This window comes from Thunnus albacares, chromosome 19 (assembly GCF_914725855.1).
Source record: "Thunnus albacares chromosome 19, fThuAlb1.1, whole genome shotgun sequence".
Taxonomy (NCBI): domain Eukaryota; kingdom Metazoa; phylum Chordata; class Actinopteri; order Scombriformes; family Scombridae; genus Thunnus; species Thunnus albacares.
Window position 1 is genome coordinate 16,320,440 of NC_058124.1, and position 15,370 is coordinate 16,335,809.

Genomic DNA, 15,370 nt, shown 5'->3' on the forward strand with positions numbered 1-15,370 from the left:
TCTTCTATCAGTTTGGACTCATTGTTGCTTCCAGCACTTTAGCAAAGATTTCGCCAGGTGGAGTGATGGTCAACCTGCATTATCTAAAAGAGATTCATTAAAATATATGATTATTGCTAAACCATTAGACAATGACTTTCAGTTTTTACTTTAATTACATCATGAAAGTCTCCTGTTTTCCCTATTTGACTTGTCGTAATGGACAGACATGCTTGTACTCCACTCTCTGCATCTCCCTCTCTCTCTCTTTTGATGATTTTCTAAGTGTGACCTCATTGTTCACTTCATTAAATTGAAAGCCATAAATTCAACCCCCCTCATCCCAAACCCACATACCCACATGCAGCCTACATACTCACACATGCACACACTCACATACGCTCCCTATTTATCAGGTGTGCCTGGTGACAGCTTCTCGGTTGGTGCTGGATTTACAACCTAAAAATGCACTGCTGGTGTGTGTGTGTGTGTAATTGTGGGTGTGTTTGTGTCCTGCTCTGATAGTGTGGAGAGGAAAGATGTAGTGAAAAGAGGGAATAAGATGTAGATAAATAACCGTTTTAGAAGATTCTTCCTTTCCTGGGGGCGGTGTGTAAGACTGAAAAAGAGTAAAGTAGTGAGAGGGAGAGAAAGTGGGAGATACAGGGAGAGAAAGGGAGAGACAAGGGGAAGAGAGAAAGTATCAGAGCAGGCAGTGTAATACTTAGATTTAGTCCATCTCACTCAAAATGGCTGCACACCACAGTCTATCACTGCTTTATCGGAGCCTACACACAAACACCTATGACCACTCACACACACACATGGTGCAATGGAGTGCAGTAGATTGCATCCAAATCACCAGTATCTGTAAGTAACGGGAACTGATGGCTAGGGGCCACAACCGCTTCACCCCTTAAAAACCAGACGACACATTAATATCCCACTTCGATGTGCAGTGGTGCCACGGATATTTCTCTCAGAGCTGTTTAAAACTCAAAAATTCATGTTTTCTGTATCACTGGTTACAAAACATTTTTCCCTTATTGCCTGGATCACTTAAAGGGGACATTTCATGCTTTTTGTGATTTTTTTTTTTTTTTTTTTTTTGTTCTTATTTTTATACTGTTATGATGTCGAATGTCTATGTTAAGCATGGTCAAAGTTCCAAAACTTGAGGTGAACATTATGTAAAAATGCTCCCTGCAAATCAAAAGCCCAGGTTTCAGCCTGCTCTGAATGCTACGTTTGCAAAGTCACCTCTACTTCCTCTGTGTGATGAAGCCACATTGTTTGCATATGTCCACAAAAGGCTATCCTTTCAGTAGCCTTTGTTGCTAAGGTTGTTGCTAAGGTTGTTTCATGAGTTTTTTGCATTGTCCACTCTCATATTTTTGATAGGATTTGGGCTGGAACATGTACAGATGTATATTTGAGAAGCTGACATTTTCAGTAAAGAACGAGAAAAAGATGTTAATAAGTTACAACATCTGTCATGGTTTGAAAATGATTGAATCCTTACCAAACAAGGCTTTCAATAGTTCATGGTAAATGTCAAAAAGACATGTGTGTACAGCAGAAGACATCACTTCTACTCAATTTCTCAAACATTTCTTTGACATACAAGGTTCCTGCATGACATCGGGGGAGGTCTGACGGTGGTGAAATCACCAAAGCAAACTTTTAGGAACGAAGAAAAATGGGGACATATTTCCATCAGTCACAGGACGTACTCAGCATGCGGAGTACTATAATACCCTTCAACATGAGCACAAAAAAAAAATGTTTTCAGAGTGTCAGAGAAACCTCTTATCACCAGTGGCTGAATTTTGCTCATGCTGGGTTTGTGCAGGACATTGACAGTCATGCCATTCCTTCACTCTTCCTCTTTTCAATGAGATGGCATCTGTATCTATCCCCACAATAACCCAGGGAAACACTCCTGATGTTGTCTGCCATGTGTGAAACTAATCAGAGCCTAAACCTCTGTGTGTGTGTGTGTGTGGGTGTGTCTGCTTGCTATAGCCACTGGCACCTTGTTGCAAACTCAGTGATGCTGCCTCTTGCTGTACATCCCCCCCCCCCCCTTCACACAGACAGACACACATCCACACACTCATATACAATCTGTCTGTCTGCATACACACCCCACAAGCAACATTGCTTGTACACAGGCAGCTGGTGACAAACAAATATTCTCTCAGTTGTAGAGTGTGTGGGCATAAATGTGTATGTGTTTGCAAAATGGGAATCACTCTATCGTGTCGGCAGCAGCCGCCTTCCCGCCCTCCGGCACTGTGGCTCCTGATTGGATATCTCATTAGTCAATTACCTCATTAGTGGATGTCCCGTTGAGGGACTGTGCCTCGCTGACAAAAAAATAAATAAATCCGTCCTTTTGTTTTGCTTGGCCGCTGTTCTTCACAAGCCTTCTTTCAAAATGGGATTCCTAAATTCCACCATTGCCCTTAAGCCGCTTGCTCATTTACAGCTTCGACCGGTTTATGCCAGTCCCTGATGGACTTAAGTCAAATAGTCAGAATACACATCTGGCAGGTTCCTGTCAGTACCCTGCTGTGAGAAGGTCGATGCCCCACTGTTCCTGAGCAGTGCTACTGCATCTGGAGGGAATCTTGTCCGTAGCAAATATGCTTGATATTTGACATGAGTTAAGCATCCTGTCACTCAGTGGCATTTTAGCATTAAGCAGTACATAAAATCAACTACCTGAGTGTCTGCTTAATGGCCAGTTTTTGTTAACTATGGCTTACTTGTCAGTTTGGAGGGTGGATAAATTAAGAAGAGGAATAGAGAAATTTTTTGAGCAAGCATGAGAATGCAAGCAGATTTTTTTTCATTATGGAGGTGACCCTGTGTCATTCATTGTTTTTCCAGTGTGTATAATATTTTTGAGTTAAAAGGACAACTAACATTCCGAAAATGGACAATGGTTTTTGACAAATCATAGTTGAATGGGCTTTCAGCCTTAAGGAGTGAAGTGCTTGTTAGATGGTCAAACAGTATCGGGAACTACCTTCCCCCTTACCTACCTGACATCGAAATTGGGATTACTGTGTCTGCTACCAAAACCGATAATCCAAAAATTACTCCTACTTTACTGGGGGATTGGCCAGGTGTGTGGAGGAGAGAGATGGCTGGATTTAAACACCTCTCTCAAGCCCTATTTTACTATCTTCACGCAACTTCTGTCAATTTTCTTATGCGCAAACTAGTGTGAATGCCTTCCAGGGGAGACTGTCCCAAAATGTGTGTATGCTGTTATCCCCATTTGAATGATGTCTCAGCTCTCTCTAAGAAAACTTTGGCCTTTCGACTATGTCTAATAACACGTTTTGTTTCAATCTTTACTCCAAGTTTAACTGGTTAAATATATAAAGCAAGGCAATATTATACAGAGATCCAACAAGTAAAATCACTCTCAAATTGCGAATCAGCAGCTCATGATTATATAATCCAACCAAAATTTTGACAAATCTGAGAGAGACTGCACCTGACAATGTGAAATGTTAGTGATAAAATATTATTAAACTCATATTTCTAATGTCTCTGTTAGCTTTTTTTATACAAAGGAAATGTTTTATTTCTGCCTGAAAATACGATTGTCATTTTATGGAAACAGAAGGACAGAGCTGCTCTTTCATGCACGTCAGTAATGAATTCCCTTTAAGCTTTGCCTGCTGCACTGTGCTCTCTCGCTTCAGGAGAACTCTAAGACATGACAAACACAATACAAGCGTAATCTGTGTAAAAAGGTTGTTTAAAGATTTGGCTTGTTTCATTGTTCCCTTCACTATTACAACAATAAGGATTTAAACTCAGCCGTCAGCTTCAAGATCCAAAGAGACGGGATGTGTCATCTCAAATCATATAAACAACACTGATTGCTGGGATCAGAGCATTTGTGCAGTAATGGATACAAATAAATAGGCTTTTGATAAAATAAAGATCATATATGTAGGTTGAAACAAGGGTAACACTCTGCAGAGGTTTAAAATAGGGATAAACAAGGACAAGTTGACAAGTTCAGTTCTGTCAACAGCATTACTTTGAACAAGACACTGACGCCGCTACCTGCTTGCAATATATAAGCTGCTCCAGATAAGGCTTAATATACAGAACCATATGTAAAGTATGTAATGTGAACCTTAGTTTCCTGGGTTTCTAAGACATGCTGGAATACATTACATCTGCCTGTTCAGTATGTCTACTTTTTGGGGGTAACTGCAAAGAGCCATTGAGGAAAGTAGATTACTAATGCAAGTCTCTCCAGCTCTATACAAGCCCGACCATCTCATTCCTTCTTATTTTCTCTCCACATGTCTCTTTCTCCTCCCTCTCTCTCTTTCTCTCTTTCTCTGTCTCACACATACATATTCATTGCATTTTTTTGGACACAAACTCTTTCCCTTCGCTCCATATCTAGAATTCTCCAACCTGAATGCTTTTGAACATTTTCCCTTCACCCTCTTTTCTCCATCCCTCCCTCTACCATCCTTTCACTCTTTTCTCCTTTTTTCCCATTACAACTTTCAACATCTTTCTCCCTCTTTTCTGTTTCTCTTTTTTATTCCTCTCTTACTCTTTTGCTTCACTCCTCTTGTTTAATTGCCTTGCTTCTCCTGTTTGCGCCCTCCCTTCTCTCTCGGGTCCCTCTCCTTGTCTTATCCTATATTCTTCCCTCCTGCTTCTTCACACCCTTGTATATCTCCTACCTCACACCCCTCCTCTCCTCTCCTCTTCAGCTCCCCTTTTCCCTCCACTCTCCTCCCCTGTTCTTTCTCCTCCAGTGTGTCTCTCTCTCTCAGGACATGGACCTCACACATGGCTTATTGATTTCTGAAAGCAAGAACACACAGATGCACAGCCACTGTAGGACCCACAAATCTGCACAGAGGCTTCGAGACACATATGCAGTTAGGTATGTGCATATATACAGTGGTTACAGTATGCATGCAGCAGCCGTGCGATGAATGTTTAGATGATCCCAAAATGATTAACGCCGGGGTTTATTATGGGGGGGGCAGGAAAGAGAGAGAGAGAGAGCGAGAGAAGAGGAGGAGGAGGGAGACAGAGAGAAGGTGCCTGTAGATGGCAGAAGAGTGCTTTGAGGGAACGTGTGGGAGCATACACACACACACACACACACACACACACACACATTCAAGCACACAAACACTCACTCTCTCCCACACTTATTCTCATTAACCCTCACACAGGCACATTTATCTAGCTACACCTGTGAGGATATTTCACCGCCTTACAGAAATTCCCTAAACTGATTTCAGCCCAGTACGCATACATTGCCCCCACAATCTTTCAGCACACACGTGCACACACACACATACACACACACAAACACTTTAGATCAGACTGATGATGCACTCAGACTGAGAATGAATGATCAAGAAACCAAGAGCAGTGACACTGATTGAACACAATGATTAAGATTTGGGAGTGAAATTGACCAGTAACATGACTGGTTTCCCAAAAGAAGTTTGGAAATTTCCCTTTGTGACGAGGCTCATTCTGAAAGCCTCCTTTCAGAACATTTGACTTATTTAAACTTATATCATATTGATATTATTTATGGTGATATTTTTTCATTTTAATTTTTATCAAATTCAATCAATATATAAATACTGTTTCAAACTGTACTGTTTCAAAGATTATTTATTTCTGTGCATGTCTCAGGCTGGAAATGACTTTAATTTTATTAAATGTAATAACAATTGGCTCTCAAAAAGATAACAACATAACATGATACTATGAAGATGGAAGATACAGAAACCAAGTAAAAGCTTGACTGACAAAAAAATTAACAAAGAAAAGTCAAACTTGACACTGGCATTCAGGTTGATTTTAATTGTTTTTGATGCTGATATTCATTCAGGTATTTACTATCATTATAATCTCAGTGATACAATAATCAGCCAGAGTAATTAAAACTCACCCTGTCTACCAATCAACTGGGTTGGATTATTCAAAAACTATGCCCACTAAACTTTCAGCTCTCTAAATCATATGGCTTCAAGATCAAGGACTCACCATCATCTCAAGTCTGAACACGGTCCATTCATAACCTTGGAGAAAACCACATGCCATGCAGCAAGAAACGGATGGTCGGAGATGGGTTCTGATGCGATGGCTTCCTCTGAAGGTAAATAGAAAAATAGATGTATGTGAAAAACAGATACCCAGACACTTGATTCAGTAGTTAAAACAAGCTTAGAGAGTCTCAGAATCAAACCTCCATATCAAATTTCTTTGTTCATTGTGCAAGAACTAATGTCAACGATCCCATTTCTGTCTCTTCTTATGGAAGCTCTGCTGTTCTGAGAAAGAATTCCACAAATATTAAATCCCGTTCACCTTACACCATGAAAATGTAAGCTGGCAAACTCTAGTTTCCCGTTATGACTATTTCCCAGTCTTGTCGTCTTGTGTAGCATATTAAGTGTGCAGCAGTACTTTGAGTTCTCGTTGTTATTGACTTGAAAGCTACTTTACCATTTTCTCTTTTTTACTTGAAAATCTATACGCAATTTAATTCTTTTCCTCAGTATTTTTGTGACAAAAAAGTGAAGCTTTGACTGATAAAAAAAAGGAAACAAGCAAATTACAACACTTTTATCATCATATTGCTTTCCATGAAACTGAAATATGTGATATTTGAGTTTGAGGTGACAGAGAATATAGGTTTCTTTACTGCTTCCCTTCCCTTATCCACTGAGTTGTAACTGAACGCAGGCTCTAATGCATTCTTCGTATGAGATTTTTTTATGACTAGCTATAGAGATGACGGCAAAAAACCCAACAATGTCAATCCAAGAAATTTCTTGGATATATGGAGTTGCCAAGATGTGACATTTAAAGCTCAGTGAGCATAGATGAGCTGTTTCAACAATATGATAATTATTATGCATAATTATTCATTGTATATTCATTGGTATGAGTAATGAATCAACTGGTTTGTAATTATTTGGAATGTTGTACAAATTATTAATATGGTAATCATCCTATGTTGACATAATGCCTTTGCAATTTTTTGCCCATGTGACTGCATTAATATCAAAGTTAAAGGACCAGTGTGTAAGATTTAGCGGCATCTAGCGGTGAGGTTGCAGATTGCATCCAACTGAATACCCCTCCATCTCACCTTCCAAGCATGTAGGAGAACCTATGGTGGCTTCTAAACTCATGAAAAACTCAAAAGGCCCTCTGCAGCGCCAGTATCTGATTTGTCCATTCTGGGCTACTGTACAAACATGATGGTGCGACATGGCGGCCTCTGTGAAAGAGGACCTGCTCCCTATGTAGTTATAAAGGGCTCATTCTAAGGTAACAAAAACACAACAATTCTTATTTTAATGGGATTATGCACCAATTAAAACATACTTATGAATGTTATATTCCATTTCTGCCAAGTCCATTCCACTAGATGCCACTAAATCTTACGCACTGGTCCTTTAAAACGCTGATCAGTTGGATTGTGTTTTGAATTTAATTGTGAATTGCTGCTAAACGTACACAAGTATTGGCTAAAAAATCAATTAGATGCCACCAAGAACTCTGGAGTGTCTATTCACAGGACAAATAGTTACGCTCAAGTGTCAGTGTCTATCATTTAACACCAAATTCCAAACTCTTCCTTGTATTGACTTAATTTCAGAAGACAAATGGAGCAATAAGAGATGACTGGCAAGCCATTATTGGTTGGTCTATGTGATTGATCATTGGACATATAGCTCACCGCATTATCTTACAGAAAGGAAGTATTCTCCTTGTGTGGTTTTTCTTTTATTTTAGACTTGATTTCTGACTTTAAATCATTCCCTCTTTGTTTTGAACAAATTTGGACTTCCTTTGGTAAAGTTTTGGCAGCCCACTCCTCAGTGCCAGTGGACGCCCATGCATTTTGTCCTTTCCAAATAGCTGCAATGGCACAGAGTATCCTCTGCTTAGCTTGATGTTCAAAATAAACCAACATCCACCCAAACAACAACCTAGTTTTTACAGGGGGTCCATTTTAGGCTATTATTTCCGACCAAAAGCACGTGAATAGAAGCGGGAGCTTACGAGGAGTACTTGAAGGCAGCATCTCTGTACCGGCGGGGAGAAGGAAGAGACGCACCAGCCGCTCCACCGGGAGGAAAGACCTGAACCAATACACCAAGCAGAGGGGATGATACACGTCTCCTCTGGTTTCTGACAACAAGAAGGATTGTCATTTTATCTTTCCTCGTCGGACTTCCAGAGAGAACTAAAAGAGGACTGTTTCTACACAGCATAGCAGGCTGGTTTGGCTTGTTTGGTAAGGAAATTAAAAAGAATGACTGGTGGTGATGCAGCTTATTTGAAAAAAAGAAGTCAAATGAATGAAAGAGTGACGAGAGAGTGATTAATTTCTCTTCTTTCAGGGGATAAAGATGCTAAATTTTCCTCGCCGTTGAGAGAAAAGGAGGAGAAGAGGAGAAAAAGAAGAGGAAGATTGGACAGACGCACGAGACGAGACGGAGGAGAGGAAGGGTATCCGGCCGGGGGAAAAAAAAGAAATACAGAAAAGATATCCCCTGTCAATTTTTGAAATACCAGGGGAACAGAAACAGAGAAGAGGGTTTTTTTAAAGAGAGAAGCGGAGGACAGGAGACACATACTGTGCAAAACGGCACGAAAGGAGAGACATATAAGGAGGGGGGAAAGCCAGAGAGTCTGTATAGAAAGAGGGATATTTCAGAATGAAGAGGGAATGCAGATCGGAGGAAGTGTGGATTTGAAGCTCTACCTCCCTCTCTATCACTCTTTTGCACGGGAACGGGACGGAATAGAGAGATATTGACGACAAGCATCGCTAAAACCCAGTGGAGAGTGGATTTAAAAACAGAGACAACCTGTGCGCCCGTCCCTTCTCCTCTTGTGTTTCTGTGCTTTTCACTCTGTGGATGTTGACTGAAATCATTTTTTCGGACATGAAGGATTTATCTAGTCTATGTTAGAAGGAGGAGGCAAAGAAAACGCACGCGTCCCCCCTCCTCTCCTCCTCCTCCCTCCCCCCTTCTCTCTCTCTCCCTCTCTCCCTCCGTTTTCTGGATGTGAAGCAGCATGCGGCCCGGTGAGAGCTTAGAGGGCTCGCGCTCGGCTCGCGGAAGATGTATTGATGCTAATAATATTACTAATAGCGGCACGGAACGCTGTCTCGCGCACCCCTCGTCGGCAAAGAGGAGGATGACAAGGGGGACGACGAAGAGGAGGATGAGAGGGATGAACGAGGGGATGACGGACGGAGGAATGACGGTGATGCGCTGTTTTCTGTGGAGTCTCGTTCTCTGCTCGCTCTCCTCGCGCGCGCAAGGTAAGGGGATGCGACACGCGCACGTACACACACACACACACACACACACACACACACACACACACACACACACACACACACACACACACACACACACAAGCGCACACACACACACAGTTACACAAGCGCACTCACACGCAGTGACATAAACACTCTCACCCACGCGCGCACAGTCACGGATTGGGTGAGACTGGTTGCTGAGTTTTTTTTTTTTGTTTTTTTTTTTTACTGCAGTCAAAAGAAAGATGCTGCTTCCTCTGTGCGTGTTAGGGTACGTGTAAAAAGAGGAGAGTTGGTGTGTGTGTGTGTGAGAGAGGGTGTCTGCGTGCGCGTGAGGATGTCTGTGAGGTGTCTGTGCATGTGTGTGAGTGAGAGGAGAGGTGTGCGTGTGGGCGCGCGAGGTGCGTGCATGGAGTATGTATGGTGTGATGCGGAGGAAAGCGGAGAAATATAAATTGGCTTACAGGGAGGATGAAGGGAAAGAGGTAGAGAGGAATAGAACCAGCAACAGCCTCTTTCCCTCTTTCCTTATTTTTCTGCTTGCTTCAGTTTGCGCTCCCCCCCCCCCCTCTCTCTCTCTCTCTCTCTCTCTCTCTCTCTCCCCCTCTCTCCCTCTCTCCCCATCCTTCTCTTCAATACAGCCATTGAGCCGGTAGCCAATAAATATTCTTGCGGTAGCTCTTGGGCTGTGGCAGCGAACGTGAGCTGCTTATACCAAAGTGTGTGCGGGAGAGTGTATGTCTGCTGAGTGTGTGTGGGTGCGTGCATGTGTGTGTGAACGTGAGTTGTTTATAGTGATGAGGCCCAAGCCTTACACAGCATTTTCTTCACCAAATTTCTTCCCCTATGCCCATTTATTAATTTTCTACTGTATTTCAGTCAAAAGATGTTATATAATGGTGGTGTCTCCCCCTTCTTCTCTCTCTCTCTCTCACACACACACACACACACACACACACACACACACACACACACTTTCTGTCCTTGTCACCCCCTTCCCTCTCTCTCTCTCTCTCTCCCCCTCCCTCCCTCTTGTCCCTGTCTTTCTCCCCCTGTCTCCTTTCTTGAGTGAAATAAAATGTTAAAATATTCACAGTATAGCACGCTCTCTCTCCCGCTTTCTCTGCCTGTCTGTATCTTGCTCTTCCTCTACTTTCCATTTTTAGTTTCTCTTTATGATCCTGTTCAGAAATGCTGTATGAACTCGCACATTCACAAAAACACACTTACACGCACACATACATGCACATATACACTCTTGCAAACACACCCAGTGCTTTGTCAGGTGAGGCTTCTGTGGCATTCGAAACTAACTGACCATTGATCACTGCATCTTGAGACAAGGAAGAGAGAGGAGGATGGAGTATAGAAGAGGGAAAAAGAAAGAGGATGAGAGAAGGGAAATTGGACGGGTGGAAATGGGCTTATAAAGAGGTAAGGCAGGAAAGAGGCAGAGAGAGAGAGAGTGAGTGACAGAAAGAGAGGAAACAAGTTTAGAGACACGTACAGAAACAGGACCGGGTCTCTACAAACACACACCAAGGTCTATGAGCTTTTGATAACACATAGCCTGGCTGATTTTGTCAGAAAACCTGCAAAAACTATGGATTTGCGAGTAGAAAGGGGGAGACTGAGATTGGAAATTGTACAAGAACAGAGAGGAAAACTCAAAAAAGCCAGACTTTAAGAACCATTTGTCATTGTCAATGTAAAGTCTGCATGATCCTCCGGTGTAGGGAGATCGTGTGTAGGCTGACTGAGCAGAAATACTATGGATTTCTATAGTGATTAAACAAATCGGCACAGGGAATGTCTAGACACTTGGCTTTGCACCATCACTGACCGCAGGACTGTAGTTTCTCTCTAAAAAAAAAATCAGGAATCTGCAGCCTATTTCGAAAGTTTTTTTTTTCATGGTTTTATTTGATGGACGGATGAGAGATTGTGATTTTTAGGGTGTCGAACGAACAAAGACAAGACAGGTGGCATTCCTTCAGGCACAAAAGATCTCATTTTAAGCCCTTTGGGACACACATCCTGGCACTGATCTCCTCATGGCTGTCTGTCTGTGAGAGACCTCATGGTATCAGATATTTTTAAACTCCTCATGGCATAAGCGTGGTTTATTCAAAGCTGGCCGAGGAGCGGTTTTAGTTATATGTAAATAGCAATGAAGACTAATAAAATGTCATTGATATAGAAGTTGGCCAAGCAAGCAAGCAAATAAAAAGAATCGAGGCTGAACAAAAATGGAAATAAATGTGTAATTAAATGTCCCCTTGATCTATACTGACATTTTGGGGACTAAGGCTTTAAAAGGAGGCTGGAAAATTAAAACCAGCCAACAGCCAAATGCTGTTAAATTTTGGCTGTGGCTGGTAAATTAGTCTACTCTACTGGCCATTGGCAGGTAACCAATCATTGTATGGACCTGCAATTCCATTCTAAAAAACAATCTAGCAGGTAAAATAATGAAAAAGGTGATAATGGATTCACACGCTGCTCTAGCCGGTGGTCAAAAATGCTAATTTCTCAACTTGCTTAACACATTTGACTCAAAGATACAGTGTTAGTTCCAAAGTACAGTAGTAGCATCTGCTATCATAAAGCAATACTGTGTTTTAATTGAGGAGTCTGTCTTACACAAAGTGGTTTTGTATTAAAATGAGGACAAGAGATTGTTCATGGAGAGGGCTGATGAAAAGTTTAAGCACTCCTTTGGACCCTGTCTGTATATCTGACAGGTAATTGTGGAAGTCTTACTCGTACTTTTCTACATTTTTGAATGCCTTGAATGATTTTAAAAAATGCACAATGTTGAACTTTCACCTCATATAAAGTTTCCCTCTACAACAGATGCTGAAAAATTGCAGTACTTGTCCTCTGCTCTTTTCTCCCCTGATCCCCTCTGTTTCATCTGTTCTCCTCTCTTCCTCGTCCTCCTCGCTGCTCCCCTCAGCTTAACTCTACCTCTCCTCTCTTCCCTCCCCTGTCTCCTGCTCCTCTGTTTTCCTCTCCTCTGCTCAGCACTTCTTCTCTGCTCTCATCTCCTTTTCGGCTCCCCCTCTCCTCTTGTCTGTCAGATTTGTCCCGTGGCTCCGGAGGCTTAATTTACTCACCAAACATACTAAATCGCACATGTGCACATGCATGCAAGAAAAAAACAAAAAAACAAAAACCCACACACATTTTTCATTGTGTCCCAGACCTAAATGTATTCTGGGATACATTCACCTTGTAAGAATCAAAACGAGATCTGTGTCCAACCTCACAACCTGCACCTTTGCAACATGTCCATATTTGAGCCTCTTTTTAACACCATCCATGAGATTAACCTCATCTCAGATTTTTACTGACAGCATAGATTTCACCAGCACTCAATCAAAACACAAATCAATCATCTAGCACTAATTATATATTAGACAGCCGGGTAATCTATTTCTGGTCATTGGTGGGGTGAGGAATCGCAACTGGTTCTACTGATGGCTAGTTTTCAGCATGTGACCAAGCAATTAACCCAGAAGGCTAAAAATAGCTAATTTAATTTATATTGACAAGCCATGGAAATGTAGTGCTTTGTTCTTGCAACATGGCTAAATTGAAATTTATCAGTCATCCCTTGGTAGCGTCTAGTAATTTAATGCTGGTCATCAGTGTTAAATTGAACAGGCTGTCAGGCGCAGTGGAATGGTCCTCCAACCAGGTTTTATAACCCATCACTGGATATCAGAGATTGATTGGTGCAGTGTAGTGCTCTGATGCTGATTATAAGTCATTGATTGATGTTGTCCATTAGCATGCCACTGCTAATCATTTACCCGGTTTAGTATTTTGGTAATAATTTTCGACTGTCAGTTATCGATTGATATTCTACGTACCATGAATACTATGGGTTACTGGTGAGCTTGGAGGCAAATAATGATTCCAGCACGGACAAACACAGCATCTTTTTGTCTTTCTCTGTTACATGTGTGCACACATTTACTCTGTTAGTACACTGCTACACACACACTGAGGCAGACGAGCACTGTCACGCTGAACATTAGCGCAAGACTTTCTGCCACACATTTAATCCTGTGGCTTATGGTTGGTTTCTCAGGGAGGGAGATGTGTCTGTCGCACAGTCAGCCTCTTGATCATATAAATACTTGTGACTTACTGAGGGAGAGAGAGAGAGAGAAGGGGGCATGATGAGGGGAGGCGAGACTGAGAAAAAAGAAATTGGGAGAGAGTAAGGCAGTCGGGTGTGTGTGTGTGTGTGGTTGGGGGTTTTAACATTTGGAATTTCACCCACATTCATCCCTGGGCATTAATATTAACAGCCTCTCACCTCTGTCCTCTCATGCATCTTTATTCTTTTATCCCTACCTCACTCTCCGCTTTTGTGTTTTTGTGTTTTTATGCATATACTTATTTTATCAATTATGTACTGTTGTTTCATTCTCACCTCTGTCCTCTCTTCATCTGTCCCTCTTGACTTTCATTCACCTAATCCTCTCATCCATTGGGGCGGCTGTGGCTCAGGAGGTAGAGCAAGTCATCGAACTAATCAGAAGGTCGGTGGCTCAATCCCCGACTCCTCCTGTCCGCATGTCGAAGTGTCCTTGGGCAAAATACTGAAGCCCAAATTGCTCCCAATGGTTGCGCCAGCACCCTGCGTGGCAGCTTGCCGCCATCGGTGTATGAGTGTTAGTGTGTGAGTAAATGGGTTTAGTGAGCAGCAGAAACATTGTAAAGCGCTTTGGATAAAAGCACTATATAAATGCTGCCATTTACCATTTTGCCATTTCCAACCTCTGTACAGTGAATTTGTAATTACTTGTTTTTTCACCCTGTTACGCTCTCCCCTCCTCTCCTCTCCTCTCCCTTCCTCTCCTCTCCTTTCCTCATCTAATTTAATACCAATGCCAGAAGTTGTGTGACATTCACATAGCACAGGGAAATGTAAGGTTCATATTAAGGATTGTACTCTGTGTCATACTTCAACTTGGCAATGACATTTTACATGTTTAACCAAAATTTTCCTGAACCTTAAGTGAATTGTTTTTAGTTCTGTAATTGTAACCTAACCGCTTTTGCCATGAGCAAGGATATCAAAGAACCATAATTGACAGTGAACATATTGCACATATGTTCAATATGAACATACATTTACATACTGAGTTAAAATCCTCTACGTACTGGCTTGTTTTTAAAAACTGTTTTTACTGCCTGCCGGAGGAATTGTTAAGTATTGTAGACCACTCTTTGTTTACAGGCACCTTCCTAGATGCATTAAAGACTGCCATGATTAGACCACTTCTCAAAAAGTCATTTATATAATTTAAATTCCTCAGTTCTTAGTAACTACTGACCCATATCAAACCTCCCTTTCTCAGGTAAGATTTTAGAAAAAGTTGTTCTTGAACACGTAAATACATTAAAAACAACAATATCTTTGAGACCTTTCAGTCAGGTTTCAGAGCCCACCACAGCACAGAGACTGCATTGGTTAAAGTGGTGGCTTCTAAGTTGGCTTAGATCATATTTTACTGGCTGGGAGTTTTTTGTTTCCGAGTGACTACTCCTCAGAGAAAACAGACATAATCTGTGGGGTCCCCCAAGGTTATTCCAGCCAAGGTTATTTTAGCCTCGATATGCTACCATATGGCGATGTCATCAGAAGGCATAAAGTTGAGTTTCATAGCTACGCAGATGACACCCAACTATACATTTCTGTATCTCCAGATGATTTTAGCCCCATTGATAGGTTGCAAGTGCAATGTGTATATGACATAGATGTGTGGATGTCCTACAACTTTCTACAGCTGAGTCAAGACAAGACAGAAATCATAATATGTGGGGCAAAAGCCCAGAGAGAGCAACTGTCTATGCACCTTTAGTCATCAGCCCTACATACCAAGGACCAGGTCAGAAACCTCAGATCAGGTTAAAAGCCTCTTATCTTTGATTCTGACATCAGTTTTGAAGCTCACATAAGAAATGTCACCAAAGTGTCCTTTTATTATCTTAGAAACATTG

At 41.7% G+C, this 15,370-nt stretch overlaps 1 protein-coding gene and 2 long non-coding RNA genes across 3 annotated transcripts in view; 2 read left to right on the forward strand and 1 right to left on the reverse strand.

Annotated features, from left to right (window-relative positions):
* Positions 1–4,754: 4,754 nt before the first annotated feature.
* Positions 4,755–8,172, reverse strand: LOC122969844. The gene is made up of 3 exons (XR_006399099.1): positions 8,077–8,172; positions 6,046–6,151; positions 4,755–4,836 (listed from the first exon to the last, which is right to left on the reverse strand). It is a non-coding gene; the product is annotated as an uncharacterized LOC122969844 (long non-coding RNA).
* LOC122969845 lies at positions 4,831–6,453 on the forward strand. Its single transcript, XR_006399100.1, has 3 exons — positions 4,831–4,918; positions 6,009–6,157; positions 6,323–6,453. It is a non-coding gene; the product is annotated as an uncharacterized LOC122969845 (long non-coding RNA).
* Positions 7,742–15,370, forward strand: part of csmd3b (CUB and Sushi multiple domains 3b) — a 385,890-nt gene continuing 378,261 nt past the window's right edge. Inside the window, exons 1-2 of the mRNA XM_044335847.1 lie at positions 7,742–8,311; positions 8,418–9,349. Of these exons, the coding sequence (XP_044191782.1) occupies positions 9,100–9,349 (250 nt within the window). The 5' untranslated portion in view covers positions 7,742–8,311; positions 8,418–9,099. The remainder of the gene's footprint in view (positions 8,312–8,417; positions 9,350–15,370) is intronic.